Below are 17,054 nucleotides of genomic sequence, written 5' to 3'. Positions count from 1 at the left end.
ACCAGGACCGACAGCATGTTTGGCTTAATCATCAGGATGCTTGACCTCAACAAGGCGACCGCTTACTGACGGCATTGAATTCGCTTGATAGTGGGCATAAACAATACCTTACTAACGTGCATGTTAAGGCCGTCCTGAGCCCGGGACAGTGATTGGCGCACAAAAGTTTTGCACACAACTACTGCTTGAGTTACTGAAGGCATGTGTATCTTCCAAAAGACCCAGCCCCACACAAAAAAACTAGAGAATAACAGAACAAATACATATGATTGTTCTAAATATGGTAGCCTACTGCTTGTCGAGGTTATCTAGTGAAAGGCTCTACAAAAACGTACTTTATTCTGCAATCATACAAGCTTATACACCCTCATGCCCTGGTGTACAATACAAAAGGAACAAGGTATCAAGTAAAAAGAAAGGACACCAGCGTTTCAGGATGACACAGAAGTAGAGTGCACCCTGCTCTAATTGGTGCCACCTGTCACAAGCCTTAGTACAGGAAAACCACTGCCTTGCAAGAAACGGTGCAACTACGAGTCGTACACTTGATCCTTTCGTCGTCTTGGGCGTCCTCAAACGCTCATAACCACTCTGCACTAATAAGAGGGATATAAAGTCTTGCAGTTCTGCCTCTGTAACCAACACCGGTGATTAAGCGAAACTCCCGCACGGGTAAATATGCCCACTCAAAGATGGCTCAAAAATAAAATTAAACAAACCTTAAAAGAGTTAAAGCTGATCCACAGAATCCAGATTCTTAGGTCAAAAGTAAGCAGGATCTTAACACTACGATGGAAAATATTTTGATGAAATTAGCAGAGGTCCACGACCTCTAAAAATCTACCAAAGAAAACACGGATTCTATGCAAGTCAAGATCTCTGCAATCCGTAAAGACATCAGAGAAACCAATAACGGGATTGCCCAAGCAGAAAACAGAATAATCCAACTGGAGGATGTGATGTCTATATCGTAAAAGACAGTAACGAAACTCGAGCCTAACTCGCATGTTCTCTCCAAACAAATTTCTGAATCGACAAACCACTGGAATTTGACGAGCCCATAGAGTTCCCGCTAGAAGACTGATGAATCACACACCCTAGACCCATTGTGTGCAAACTGCTAAGATATCAGCACGTCAAGCTTACTCTATCCTTCATAGGGAAACACAACCATATCCTATGGGACAATGACAAGATTTTTATCACACAATGTGAGAAGATAGTCTGGTATATGCTGACCACTAATTAAAGTGGGCACCTTGTACCAGTCCAAACAACCCTTATTGATGATTAGGTTAAAGACAACCTTTATTGAAAGCTATGTAAGAACCACACAAGAGATATATAAAATATATGTATTTATTACTAAACACTCTCTACTAACCTCTTTATGAGATTAGAGAACAAAGCACGCAATATTAAATCACTAGACCGACAGTAAATAGCACAATACACAGCGGGCTCCAGGGGGAGACCGAACCATATACTAAGAAAGTTGTATAACAACCATGACTTGACTAGACACAGTGCCTTGAGCATGTAGAATCGCTGGGACCCCAAGGAACCACCCAAAGTAGTGAAACAGGGGACCCACAGAGGACGGGTGCAGTGTGTGAACACAGGCGCGAGCTCCGTACAATCCTATGAGAAAGTCGCGGTTGGAATTTTAAAGATTAAGGACACTTTTGGAGAGGTCTTTAAGCAAACCCAGTTAAACATAGAAGGTTCTAAGGCCAGCACCCTTGAGAGTGCTGAGATACCAGTGTTACCTATCCCAGAGGAGCCGGGTGCATAGGGTTCAAGTGATGTCCGAAACCTTTGTCGTTTTCAATGGCGTGATGCGGAAAAGTGCTGCTGCCGGGAAGATGAAAAGTGTCCGGTGGAATCCAAGCATGGATCCGAGTTGAGAAGAACCTGAAAGCAGAGGGGACAGAGTTGGGGTCACTTCACAGTGACCAGGGGCACGATAGACGAATGCCCACCGATGTCGGGTATTTCAGGTGAGAAGAGGTGAAGCTTGACTCTGTAGCCACGGGGACCAGGAGACGTTGACGACGGCCAAAGTCCGGAGGTGAGCTGTCCCACAAAGGATGTCGAGTGCTGAGGGGTCAGTGTCCGGATTGAACACCAACAAGCCTTAGCAACTGCAACTCACGCAGTCAGAGGAAAGATGCTTTGGTGAGGACCAGCAAGGTCCTGGGGAATCTCCAAGCAATGGAAAGTCAGGGCACGTCTGGAGCAACCAGGAAAGCCCACAGAAAGTCAAAGTTACCTTCACAGGGACCCACAGGCCAACGGACCAGGGTTCGCGAAGGGACCGTGAGCTGAATCACAAAATACCAGCCCACGGAACACTTGTGGAGTGTAGGCTGGAACTCTTCGGTGGAATTACTGCTCGGGGTCAGGACTATAAGTAGCCCAAAGCAAAGCCTCAGAGATCGCCGAAAAGCATATGCTGCTGCAAAAGTACACAGTGCACAGGGGTCGGGTTGAACGGTCCCCACGAGGGATACGGGCCTCAGAATTGCTGAGAGCACAGATCAACCTCAGAGACCTCGGGAACCCATCTCCTGTGTTGCAGAAATCTTCAGAGTCCTCAGGAGCTGCAAACCGGTCAGAGTCGTTTAAGGTGCCTGCCTGGCAGGGGAGTAACTCCTTTACTCCAAGGGAGATTCTTCACTCGTCCAGCGTCGTGCAGATCGTCCAAGTACTTGGTTTCTCTAGCAGAGTTTAGTCCAGGTAAAATCTAAAGTCCTGTAGTCAGGGGTTCCTACTTTATACCCAAGGAAGGGGTGGGACAAACTCTGGGGACCCACCTATTGGAGGGTCAGGACAGAGGGGTGGCTACACCCATGTCCTTTGTCCAGTTTCGCGCCAGAGCAGGAGCAAATGGCTCCTGCAACCGGTTTGAGATGGACTGTGCACAGGGACACCAAATGTGCCCCCAGTGCAGACATCAAAGCACTCTCAGAGTGCAACCACCCAGCCCCAATACACTAAATCATGTCTGAAAGGTGGTCACACCTCCCTGTGACAGAAAACCTATTGTCAAGGATTCCCCTTCTCGAGCATGGCTCAGCAGCAGGAGGGCAGACCCGTGTCTGTGGCTGGCAGCATCCATTTTGTGATGCCCAGGTCGAGAAAGCTGGTACTGGGTAGACCGGTGACCCACAGTAGTGGTTCTACAAGGGAGGAATCATACCTCCCACACCAGTTACTGGTGTGGAGGTATGATTCCAAGGTGTTTGACACCTAACACAACATGTTTCTATGCAGCTGTTTTAAAGTTAGCATTTATCGCGAGGTTATAATGCACTTAAATATATATGGTTGGCTGCATCACATACAACCCCAGAAAATAGGTTCCGAATACTGCAGAGGGGCTCTGCTCATGCAGGTGCACCCTCTCATATAAAACCCAGCACCCTGCCTTCAGGATTGATAAGGCCTGCCACAGGGGTGACTGATAGGTTTATATGTGCAGTGATATAAAATAGATATAGTGAACCGATATCCAAGTAAGGGGTGCATGCACCACCTTACACAGGCTGCTGTAGCAGACCGGTGGTGTCCTTTTGAATGGTCTCTCAGGGGTGGCACAATACATGCCGCAGCCCCTGAGAGGCCTCTGGGGTACCTATGCCCTGGGTACATAGTACACCATATAGTAAGGACTGATAAGGGTACCCCAGAATCTAATCTGGAGTGTACCTAAAGTACATGCACAACAAATTAAGGAAGAAAGCAGATAAACTGCGGTCGTGATTAGCAGGATCCCAGTCAGACTAGTCAAAAACCAGCAAAACACCCGGAAAAAAAAGTGGGGGTAACCATGCAGTCAGATTCCACCTTCCTACACACAAGACTACTCAAAATCAATGGTGGACACAAGGTAAAGCTTTCTTGCACATGGACCAAGGATGAAAGCACAGGGACTCCAATACCCATTTGGTGGACCAGCAAGATATTGAGCGGTTTTCCAAGGCACCTCACATCACATGTTCCCCCAATATTAATTACTGTTTGAATTCATTAAGAGGGAGGTTTTGGGAACTTCACGTGAAACTTCCCTCTTAACGATTTCAAACAGTAATTAATATTGGGGGACTTCGAATCACGTATGCACAATTATACCCTACTCCCCCTACATATTTAAAAAAAAAAAAAAATTCAAGTCGGTTTTTCTCTCAGGATGGGCATTTGAGTAGTCTCTTCTTCAGTTTCCACACTGAACCCTGCCTATTTAGGAGCACCTCCTCCGGACCGCAGATGATAACTTCAGGGTCACGGTAGGAAGCTTCAACAAGGACGTGCAAGTAGCACCTCAGAGGTAGCTGTGAAAGTATCGACCGCCACAATCCAAGGTAAAGTGCGCACAAAACTATCACGGTCATACCTTTCTTCATTTTTTATCGAAGAGCTCCCGCAATACCCAATGGAGTTTATTTAAACTCTAATAAAAGGTACTATTGAGTTCACTAACGTTCGTATGCTTTTGCATTCTAATCACTAAGCCCCTAGAAAGACCACGACACAAACACAGACTGTAGTAATGATTTTCGTAATGTATGTCTGTCTCAATTTATAATTGGATTCGAAAGATGATGTTAATAAGCACCTCAACAAGGTGATATTCTTCCTTATAAACACCCTTTAGCAAGAGTTAAGCACAAAGACCTCATCCGGTTGGAGAAGGATTATGATTATTGACATACTTCTCTTCCATTAGACAACGATTTAACAGCGGCAGCCATTGTCGCTCACTGCCCGAGCAAAAAACACTGAATTACAATGGTCCATTTGTACGCGCTCTATGCCAATAAATACAACCACATGCCTTCTTGAGATCGATCACTGTTTTGAATATTAACGGTTTACTGTAACATGTAATACAGAAATTGTGTCATGTATGCAAAAAGCATCAATAATCCCAGCACTAATTAGGGAATACTATATTTATTCTATATGAAGCAACAATATGCAAGTTTTTCCTTTTCCCCTTTTCTTCTTTTTCCTTTCCCAAGCAATAGGTAGAACCATAACATATGCACATCATCAATCAAATGAAATTTTGACGAAGATGAGTAAGTGACAATAACTTATTCAATCTTTTAAAGCGATCCAACTCAATATCGCTACAACTTAGGTCCTGATGAAAGTCCACCGATCTTTACAGACACCCATGGACTGAAACATGTTGACCATTGAAACTACCATTTTATAGGTGCGGTGGACCATTTACATACCCACCAGAGCACCACACACTGTTTTTAATCTTACCCCTCCCTGGCGAATAAAACACAGAGTACAGGATAGGAGGTATTTTTAATTTTCTCACTTCTTTTCCGCTAACACTACCGATATCATGACAGTCCTAGAAACAGATGGCCTCCTTCCAGGTGGAGGAAGGTTAACTGCCTGGAAAATGGGAAACTCAGGCGGAAAAGGACCCAATGACAAAACCAACTACCTAACCTTTTCAAGCGGATAATCAAGATATACCGCTACCCACAGGTTAGAGTGTATGAGGGCCTTTGTACAACACACATAGATCCTGACTTGTTAACGACACGCAATTCATTCCCCTTTGATTATAAATTATATAAAAATTAGAACAACAAAACTCTGTCCTCTTTGTAGCAAACATATATGCACCCACGAATGATGACCCAGAATTTTGGGAGGACCTAGAAACCCACATCAAGTCAATCCCAGACACTGCTACATTGATCATTGCTGGTGATTTTAATCTTTCTTTAGATCCTAACTTAGACTGGAACTCCACACATCAATTCAGGCCAAACAAAGCACATAACGCTCATAAGAACCTTTGTAGTAAATATAACATGATAGATACATGGAGACTGTAGAAACCGACAGAAAGAGACTACACGTTTTACTCTTTTCCACATAATTCCTATTCGTGTATCGACTATTTTCTAATCTCAGGAAACTCAACCAGTAGGATAGACCAAAGAACAATAGAACCTAGGGTGGTTTCTGACCACTCCGGCATTACGTTATCAATTACAGACTCAAACCCCCTCTACACACACACTTAAAGAATCCCTATGGAGATTTAATGAGGATGTCCTTTGTATTCTCAAAATAAAAATAATAATTGAAGAGTCAATTATAAACTACATGCTTGAAAATAAAGGAAATGAGACATCACACCTCGTTAGATAGGAAGCGTTGAAATCCACTGTTAGGGGAATAGTTATAAAAATTAAATCAAACATGAATAAAGATACAAACTCAAACCTACCAAGCCTAGGGAAGGATCTCTCTAAACTGGAGAAGCTGCATGTAATTAAAAAAATGACCCTCAAATCTTAAACAAAATTTTAAACATAAAATACAAATCCAATAAAATAATCAGTAGTAGGGCAGGGGTTTGGGTAAACAAACAGAAAAGTCTACATCTTTGTGAATCCAATAAAGCCGGGAAAACGCTGGCCTCCTACCTAAAATTTAAGATGGAAAAATATGCTATTAATGCCATTTAAGACGATGCCGCTACTGTCCACACTAACCAATACAAGATTTCCAATACAATTAAAGACTTCTAGCAAAAATGTTATGAATCTAATCCCAATTTGAATTATCTGGAGAACAAGAAATATCTTGAAGGGATAACACTAAACACTTCAAATGATCTCTATTAATGGCCCTATTACTATGCGAGAAATAGAGACTGGCATTAAGATACTTAAAATAGGCAAAGCCCCAGGCCCTGATGGTTACAATACCACCTTCTTTAAAACATTCGATGAACATCTAGGGCACCCACCTCTAAATCTATATAGACAGTTTGCATCCTCTGAACTAATAACTTATACGCCCGCAGAAGCCATAATCACAGTTATACCTAAAGAAGGTAAAGACCCTCTTCTCACAAATAATTATAGGCCGATCTCCGTAATAAACCTGGACTGTAAAATATACACCATGATTTAACTAACTTGGTACAAAAGCATATTGCTCAACTAATTCGCTCATCCCTAGTAGGCTTCCTTAAACACACACTCTCTAGAAACCATTAAAATGATGATCATGCCACTTATTAACCTCCATATTAGTATGTTACCTATGATACTGTCAGAGGACTTTCTTAGGAAAATTGATAGGGCCCTCAATAATTTTTTATGGTAATGGAAGAAACCGAGAATCTCATCAGGAAAGCTAAAGCTGGCCAAAAGCAAAGGAGATGTAGGCCTACAAAACTTTAAGAACTCCAAAACAGCCTTCCTATGTAAACAAGGACCAGCTTGGTTTGTTGAAAACCCAAACTACCAACCTCCGTGGCTGGATGTAGAAAAAAAACCTTATTAGAGACATTCCCTTCCCAGCTATCATGACAATACACACCTCGATTCTACCACACTCTAAATACATCATTCAATACACAAAACAAGCACTTACCCGTCTAGAAGTACACTCCAGCATTAAGTTAGGTGCCCCAAACATGGCAGCGATCTGGTACAACCGCAAGATAAAAATAGACAGGACTGGTCACAAAGAGGCATTAACTTGATCAAAGACCTGTATGATGACACTTCTCCTAAGACCTTCTCCAATCGTAAAACAGAGCGAGGCTTGGCGGTTACAGACTTATGTAAATTCTTGAAGCTTAAAGTCCAGATTTCTAAACTCTCCATGAAGCCGATCTGCCCCTCACTATCCACCAAACTAGACCAACTTTCAAAGGTTGGACATATGGTGTCAAGAATATACAAGATACTGCTCCCCGAACCTCGTTAAGAACCATATGGAAAATGAGAGGGCATGGGAAACAGAACCCAATTCTAAGGCAATCGTTTTTGACTGGAAACACATATATGATGCCCTTCAGAAACAAAATCTCTCCTACACTCTGCGAAACAAAATACATGATTATAAATAAAATGGACTCCAGCCAGATTACATAAATTCAATCTTATTCAATCACCCCTCTTTGGAAGTGACTCACAAGTAGGTGAACTACCACACATGCTATTTCATTGCCCGATTCTACAATCGTTCTTGGATAGGATTTTTTAATGTATCAAACACACATTACATATCACCCCGGCCAGAGAGTTCTCGTATATCTTACTGGATCCACAAATACAAAAAGATTATGACAGCGACTTGCTTGACTTGATGCTTACACTGTTGTGTAAAATAATTCTGTGTAATTGGAAGAATTTCAAAATAATATCATTCAAAATGTGGCAAGAATGGCTAAACATTTTGAGAGGTGCAGATAATATAACACTCCAACTCTCTCCATGGCGTCCATCCCATAAAAAAATGGTGGGATTCTTTGAACTCCTCTTTTCGGTCTTTGAACCCCCTTGAGTGACTAAATATACATTCCATGCCAAGTGATCCACAACTACTCCAAACAGGGCAACACATGATACTTTCCATGATGCCCATCACAGACTTCCCCCAAGTGTATTCGATGGTTTACACTGTGAACCGTTGGTTTTCTTTTTCTTTCTCTTTCTTTCTTGCTTATACTTTACCCTTCTTTACTGTAGGTTTTTGGTATCCAGCCTATGTGTATACCAGGAAAATTATGCACCATACAAGATGTATTGTTCTAAGACCACCAGGAGTATATGTGCCTTCAAATCTTTACCTCGATTTGAGCATAAATATGCATTTAGTTCATTTTACGATTAATGCATTCAATGTCATTGTTAGTTCCAATACAACATACTTTCTTTGACAAAGTACATGGCTTATGTAAGATGTGTTAATCTATGCCTACTTGTGTTATCATGTATGCAATTTCATTTTCTGTTATTCCGGTTCCAAAAAACAAATAAAACTATTTGAAATCAAAGAACAGTTTTGTGGGTAAGGAGCTCTCTTTTCCACTCCAACTACACCTTAACCAGCGATCAGGAGATCATCAGAACTTCTTTTGGCACTATCCCAAAATGCCACGCAGAATGGCTGAGAGAGAGCATCTTAAGTGGACACCTATTCACAACAAATCTCCTGCTGCTGTTTGTGTTCCCTCAATATAAACTACCTACCTAACAAAATATTTTTCTAAAGGATTCGACCTTTAGACGTAAAACCTTTCTTTGTCAGTATAATTTACCAATACGTACTAGAATACTACAAATACAATATATTTTCCATTGTTCATTTCGTGTTTTTATACAGGGCGGGGGAGGAAAGTATTTAATTCAATGTGTCTGAGGATTCCATTGAATTAATGCCATCAGTTGGTGGAAACCCACAAGGCCGATTTGAGTAGAGGGCCTTTCATTCTGTCTCAGACAAACAAAGTTGCTTGAGACGGAGGGGAAAAGAGATCGCAAAGAGTCAAGCCTTGGACATAGAATGATATCCAAGAGCTCCTTTGGTATTGTATCAGGAAAATGGCCCATCAGAGGCAATTTTATCAGTTGGTATTTTAGAAAAATATTGCTGAACAAAAACTGGGGCTAACGTTCTGTTGAGTTTGTGAAAAATTCAGACTGGTTAGAAGTGCATCTTTGCGCATACAGAGAGCCAAAATAATAGACTTTATAGAAGTCAATGCACTTGAAATTTGCTATGTCATACATGTTGTCCAACCAGTTCGGAAAAATGGGTATTAGGGTAGATTTCCAAAGTCGCAGAATCACCAATTTAGCCACCCCTAAGACAGTGGAAAGTCATCTATTAAAATGATGGGTCACTGAAAGGAGGTCAGAAGTATCATGCAAGAGCACTAACTGGGTGGACAATGTTCTAGCTACCCAAAGGCCATCTCTCATAGGATCACAATCCTGCGACCACCAGGCCTACAGTCGATAACATTCCTGTAAAATATGTCGCAGTTCGAAAGGCCACATCTCCAACAGCGAGAGTCCACACTGAGATGGGTATGGTGCAATTTTACTGGCGACCAGTGCCAGTGGCGAAGGATCTTAAAACAAACTAAACTTAAGACGCACTTTCGTACCCCTTTATTTTAATTCACCAGTAGAGAATCCCAGTCATCATCCAGGAATTGTGTGTTAAGAGAAGATTCCCACCAGGCTCTCAGTGCGGTGGATGTGGGGGCAGAAAAACAGCAATCCAACAGTGTGACATACAATCCTGAGATAGACCCCTCATAAACTTTCTCCAAGTGAGAATATATTGAATAATGGGTGATCTGGGGAAGACAGTATGCGTGTTCCCCAGGACATGTGCTAGGGCATGAGACAGTTGATTATATCTCCATAATTGGGAGGTTGGGTTCGCAACAATTTGATAAAGCCATTAGATATAAGGTCCTCAATGTGGTAAATAACGTGATCAATCCCGATGGGCCAATTAATTTCCTCCCCACAAACCGTTATGGCCGCACTGCACCACCATGGGGCTTTAGCGTGGATGCAATTCAGGGCCCAGTTCCATGCATATTGGGAAGCGTGTATGATTGGACTTACAAGTGGAGTAATTTAAGGTCCCGAAGTATAATAAACAACCAGATCTCCGCAGGATTGCACGATATGGCGATCTAACCTTATCCATAATGGTGTGACCCAGGATGTAGGTAACCAATACACAGAGTGGGCCAACTGCTGTGCCAACCAATAATCCTCCAAATGAGAAAGATGCAAGCCACCCTTCTCCAATGTGAAGTAGAGCTTCGCACCTTTTAATCTTGGTCTTTCCGAAACCCAAATGAAATGGGAGATAGAGCACTGAATGCTCTGCAGAGAGGAGACTGACATAATCCGGGGTAATATACCAAAAATGTAATTGAATTTAGGGAGGACATTCATCTTAATTACTTTCACCCTACCCCACAGGGACAGGTTCAGGGTTGACCACCTTTTAAAGTCACGCTCCATGCAATCCACAAATATTTGCACATTATTATGAGCCATGTCTACCAGGCCCCTATTAATATACATCCCAAGATATTTCAAACAGGATTGAAGCCATTTAAGTAGTAACTACCCAGAAAGGTGATTGTTGTGATGGGCGTTAAGGGCAGAGCTTTACATTACAACCAGTTTATCTTGCAGCCCGAAAACTGTGGGGGGAAAAAAGGATCCTTCTCAGACACTCCCTTTCATCAGAATTGTACTGGACCCAGCGCAGTTTTGAGTGTATCCTCCAGAGCAGCGAGTCCAGGATATTCAGGCTATGATAACCATGTTTCACCCGCTATCCTGGATTATCGTGAGAATGATTCAGAGGCTGCTGGGCCTCATGGCCTACTGCATCCTACTAGTAACACATGCCAGATGGCATATATGGGCTCTACAGTAGGACCTGAAGTTCCAATGGACTCAGCATCAGGGGAATCTCTCCGACATGGTCCGGATCTTGGAGGGAACTTCATAAGACCTGAATGGTGGCTAACGAACCGTGACTGGGTCACAGGCACAACACTCTCCCTTCCCCAACCAGACCTCACAGTAGTGACAGATGCAGCACACCTGGGATGGGGAAGCCATCTGGGAGAGGTGGGGCTCAGAGGATCTGTTTTCTGGTGGAATCTGGACTCCACATCAAAATGCTGGAGCTCTGAGTGATCCAACTGCCATTAAAAGGCCTCCTACCCTCCATCAAGGGACCGCCGCCATGTGGTACTGCAACAAACAAGGCAGGGTGGGGTTGTGGACCCTTTGCCAAGAGGCCCTCCTTCTCTGGAAATGGAAGGAACAGCAGGGCATATACCTGGTGTCTCAACACCTGGCAGGTTCCCTGAACATCAGGGCGGACGAACTGAGCAGTCGATGCCTAGTGGATCATAAATGGTGTCTCTATCCGGAGGCGGCGCAAGGTCTCTCTCAGCAGCGGGAAGAGCCTTGGTTAGATATCTTCGCCTCTCTCTCAGCAGTGGGGAGAGCCTTGGTTAGATATGTTGGCCTCTGCCGAGAACACGCAATGTCAGCAATTTTGCATGCTGGAGTTGCCAAGGTGGCTCTCATTCCAAGACGCTTTTTATCTCAAGTGCAGCTCAGGCCTCCTGTACACCTTTCCTCCCATACCACTCCTGCCCAGAGTCCTCAAGAAGATCAGGAACAACCGGGCCCAGGTCATCTTTGTGGCTCCGGACTGGGCACAGGGAGTCTGGTATCCCGAGCATCTCAGCATGAGCATCGATCCTCCGATCAGGCTGCCTCTGCGGGAGGATCTTCTGTCGCAGCAGCAGGGGAGGGTCCTCCACCCGAACAGGTCAACTGTACGCCTTCTAGCGTGGAGATTGAGCGGTGACAGTTGATAGCTTTCGACCTCCCTCCCGAGGTCTGTAATGTTGTTTTGGCAGCCCGGCGTCCTTCCACCAAGACAGTGTATGCCAGCAGATGGAAGAAATGTGTATTATATTGTACAGAAAAGTGTATTGACTCTCTTTCTGCTTCTCTCTCTGATATAATTTTTATCCTTACCCATGCCCAGAAGGTTCAGTTCTGGGTGCTTTCAAGGGTTACCTTTCTGCTCTGCCTTTTTGAGGTTGCATGACCAACCCTCTTTATGCAAGTCCCCTGCTGTAAATAGGTTCCTTAAAGTTCTTGTACATATGTTCCCACCTTCCCCTTTCATTATCCCTCAGAGGTATCTTAGTTTGGTTCTCACATATCTTTATGTGTGCTCCCTTCGAGCCTCTTCATAATTGTCCCCTCTGGCCGCTCACCAACAAGACAGCCTTTCTAGTGGCAATAACATCTGCCCGGAGGGTGAGTAAGCTGCAGGTTTTATCATACAAGCCTCCATTCCTGTCTATATTTCCAGGCAAGTTGGTGCTTCACACTAGGGCCTCTTTCCTGCCGAAAGTGGTAACACCATTCCATGCGTGCCGATCCGTCACTTTGTCCACTTTCTACGCTCGCCCACAGCACTCAAAAGATGAGGAGTGACTCCATTGTCTGAAGAGTGTTGTTGTTCTACCTTGACTGCACAAGAGAGTTCCAGGTGGGCAACCAACTCTTCGTGGGGCATGCTGGAGCAAAGAAGGGTCAGGTGGTACAGAAACAAACAATATCGAGCTGGGTCATTCTCTGTATAAAAATCTGCTACACACTGGCCAAGAAGCAGCCCCCTGTGGGCTTAAGGGCTTATTTCACCAGGGCTAAAGCTGCTACCACTGCGTTAGCACATGGAGTCCCAGTCCTGGACATCTGCCAAGTAGCAACGTGGGCGTTCCTGCACACATTTACCACATATTGCCTGGACAGTCTGGTTCGCAGGGATGGGCACTTCGCCCATTCTGTCCTGCAGGACTGTTTAGTTTAGAATTTGTCCACTGCCCACCGCTGGGGATGGTATGGCTTGGGTATCTATTCAAAAGTAAGGAATCTGTGGCTAGATGTCTCCATCAGATGAACAAGTTACTTACCTTCTGTAACAAATTACCTGGTGGAGACAAGATCTAGCCGCATATTCCTTACCTACCCACCCATCCTCCCCGCGGACAAGCTTCTTGGGATAGGGCTGATCCCTTTCAGGGCCCTAGGTTGAACACACCAGTGTTATGGCACTTCATGGCTCCGTGCTCCTGGCGTGGAAAGTCGTGATAATTAACTGATGTCAGCATGCCGAGGTGGCGCCTTGATAGGTGATGCGGACGTCACTACCGGCATGCACGCCCCCAAGCAGAGCCGACTGACACCACCTACTGGAGCGCAGACGTATTGCTCGAAGAAAAATCTTCCGGATCCAGTCTAACGCCTGGGAAATTCAACATTTGGCTATGAAACTTTTAGCCATGCAGTAACCGAATGAATACATGCCACACACGCTGCTTCCATGCCAGAAGTGGAACTTATCAAAGTAAGATTCTGGTAGGACTATGCACTGGCGCGCAAGGATCAACACAGCCCAACCTACTCACTGCTTAAGTATGCGCTTGCACGTGCCTGCGAGGGTTGAGTGTAACGCCTAACAATTGTGGCTGTGTCTCTGGTGGTGATTCTAGCCTCGCTGGCAGGCAGGCAGGCAGAGATGACAAGATGCTCTAGGTCAAAGGAGGCTGCCATTACAAGCTAGGGAAGACTATGTGTCCCCTTTCCCTCAGGAAATAGTGTTATTGTTGACATGCATCTAGCAGAGCATTGCCTGACTTCTCCTAGACGCGCCCACAGTTAGGCAAAGGCCCTTTCCACACACCTGAAGCCCACTGTCTAAAGGTCTGAGATGCAAAGTGATTTTTTTGTTAGCAACTTCCATTGTGTGTGGCCGAGCTGTGCAGGTCTTTGTTCCTAAAATCATTCTGCGTCCTGAGCTGTTAGCTTTTTTAGTGTTTCTTTGTCTTCGCCTAAACCCCGGGAATCAAGCCATTTGATCTCGTGGGATTCCTTCCATCGCAAATCAACCTGGTACTTGGATATTTAACGAAGATCAAACAGGACTATCAGATTATCTACAGCTGTAGGAATTCGTTCAGGTACACCTCAGAACTTTATTGCGGGGAGAGGGAGTTCCTCGGTAATGTCCTATGCAGAGTAACCATATTAACACAATTTTGTCTTCTCTTCTTACAGCCCCATTATGTTGCAGCTGTTTCCACTGGAAGGGTCAAATCTTCAGGAAATTACCATCGAGTGGTGCGTGATTCCCTCCGAAAGGTTCGTACTTAAGCTCTAATCCTGATGTTTACCTGTCTTCAACCTTGCAAGCTGGTCAGGTTCTTATGTAGAATCCTTAAGATGGTAAAAAAAGGAACAGTCTAATATAGAAATCGATTTACTGTGACTTTAGTGTGCCAAAGAGTCAAAAAACAGTGTCCATCTTCTTTAAAAACCAATTAACCTAAAGAAAAGTAGGAAACAAAACAAGCCTAAATAGACACTGGCAGTTCTGCATAACCTTAAATTGGCCAAGAAGCAGGGCCTCGATTAGTAAATTATGACGAAGCAAACATAATCGGATTTCTGTTTGGCCCATGCAAGTCATAACTATGAACCAACAAAAGTAAATGAAGTTGAAAGTCTGTTTTTCCCCTTTTCTTTGTTTTTGTGTTCCGCCCGTCCTCTGTTTTTATTATTTTGAGTCATTACAAAAGCGTTTTATATTTTAGATTTTCCTGTCTATTTATTTGTATGCACAAGTCAAGTAGTTAAATATAAATAAAAACTCTAAACCGCAATAACAATAAAAAGCCACATTTTATATATCTCCCAAAATTATGTAGCAACTGCTTAAATCCTTCTTACATACATTTTGAACTTTGTTAGGGGTGAGTGACGTTTTAACAATGACATTAAAGGAAAATTATGATTGAATGAAACTAAAAGTACTTACACTTTTTTAAGTTTTTCAAGAACAATTCGCTTTCTAATATTGCGCTGGGACAAGGAATCGACAAGCGGAAGATATGGGTCACCCTCTTTGACATCCTACAATCAGTATACAAAAAGGGTATTATTTTGTTAACTGCGACTAATTTGGCGTACAAATGTTTTCAGCAGTAAATAAGGCACTTTTAATAACCACAAATGAAAAGTAGAAGGTAATTATCAGTGATCCTTATCTTTCCTTATAGCACTGTAATAAAATTTACACATACATCAAACTGGTAAGGGATTTACCAATGTGTTTATAAGGGACATCAGCTCTTACTCTCAATGGAATAACATGCTTTATCATCAATTTAATATGCAACAAAAAGGGCTCCATTAGACAATACATTCTGCTGATTCCATGCTTTGGTGTGAGAATAAATGATAAAATAAGTAACTTCTTACTACCCGGTAAAACTTCACAACAGAGACGAGCTTACATGTCCATCCGCATAAAAGGCACGGGAATATTTAACATGACTTAAAACAGTCAGATGCAACACTCACCCCCAAGAAAAACTCGAGGAAAGTAAAGGTCACAAATAGCAGACTTTATTTGGTAAACACGGGTACCCACTGCCGCCTAGAGCATGGACTCGTGTAAAAATGTATTCAAATAAATTGGTGCAAACTCATAAATGGGTTGTAAAATGTCAAATGGTAAACTACGTGCCCTGAAAGTCACACGTGTTCTGAAAGTCACTCGCCATCATTCACATATAAAGGTAATAATTAGTGTGTGACGTGTGTCCTCACGAAAGGTCTTCACAAAGTCACAGATGTAGTCCCCTGATAATTTACTGAAAACATGACCGAACTAGAATGACTAGTAGGCGTAAATCTCTGCTTCTGTGGTTAAGAAAAAATGCTCTAGGTGGAGGGCAGGACAGGGTATGGATCTGGGGGACTAGAGATAGCTGCGCTGGTCTATCCTTGATCTCAAATAAGTCATCATCTGGAGATTCGCATGGTTGTGGACAAATGCAATGCAATTGGAAGAATGCCTCCTCATCAAAGGAGCAAAGTAGGAAGGGAAAGTTAGTGTTCGTACCGCGACTGTCTTTTCTTAAGAATGAAGCAAAGAGGCAGAGTTTACATCAATATAGCGCACATCCACAAGAAAGAAAGTTTCGCACACACACACACACCAGGGCTGACTGAAGCGCTGGGGGCGCCCGGTGCGACCATTTTTGGCGCCCCATACTCCATGACCGCTTACCTGGATTCTCTCACTCCCACTGGGCAAAAGTGCTCCTCCTCTCTCCAGTCAGAAGTTATTGCCAAACACAGTGCTCGCCCTGCGGTCAGTGCTCCCCTCCACAGGTCAGCACCCAGTGCGGACGCACCAGTCGCACTGCCCTAATGCCGGCCATGCCACACACACATAAGCAAACAAGCTTTGGCATAACCAATAGGTCTCGCCTTTGCGACCTTATAAGTGTTTAGCCATGCAACAGTTGCATAACTAAATACTTATAAGGCCCCAAAAGCGAGACCTATTGGCTATGCCAAGCGGCGTGAAAGTGATCGCGATCACGATCAAACATCAAAGCGGCCGCGAAATTGAAAGTAATCGCGGTAAAGCGCTGCGTGCGCGCCCGTGCTCATGCACTGCAGCTCTAGGCTGGCCTGGTAGCACTTTTTGGAGCCCTAAGTCTCGCCAGACCAGCGCATGCGCTGGGTCAGGCGAGACCTAAAAACGACAGGAAATTACAATGGGCGGATGAGAATGAGCAAGGCCGGGCTTAACAGGTGCACCCAACTGATGTTTTATGGGTTTTTTTC

General features: G+C 43.8%; 1 protein-coding gene across 3 annotated transcripts in view; it reads right to left on the bottom strand.

Annotated features, from left to right (window-relative positions):
• Positions 1–17,054, bottom strand: part of RPAP2 (RNA polymerase II associated protein 2) — a 583,455-nt gene that overhangs the window by 316,538 nt on the left and 249,863 nt on the right. For all 3 annotated transcript variants that reach the window (XM_085602183.1, XM_085602184.1, XM_085602185.1), the window contains exon 9: positions 15,232–15,326. In XM_085602183.1, coding sequence (XP_085458309.1) covers positions 15,232–15,326 — 95 coding nt within the window. The remainder of the gene's footprint in view (positions 1–15,231; positions 15,327–17,054) is intronic.

The sequence above is a fragment of the Triturus cristatus genome, chromosome 4_2, assembly GCF_964204655.1.
Source record: "Triturus cristatus chromosome 4_2, aTriCri1.1, whole genome shotgun sequence".
NCBI lineage: Eukaryota > Metazoa > Chordata > Amphibia > Caudata > Salamandridae > Triturus > Triturus cristatus.
This window is presented reverse-complemented; position numbering and strand designations above follow the sequence as displayed.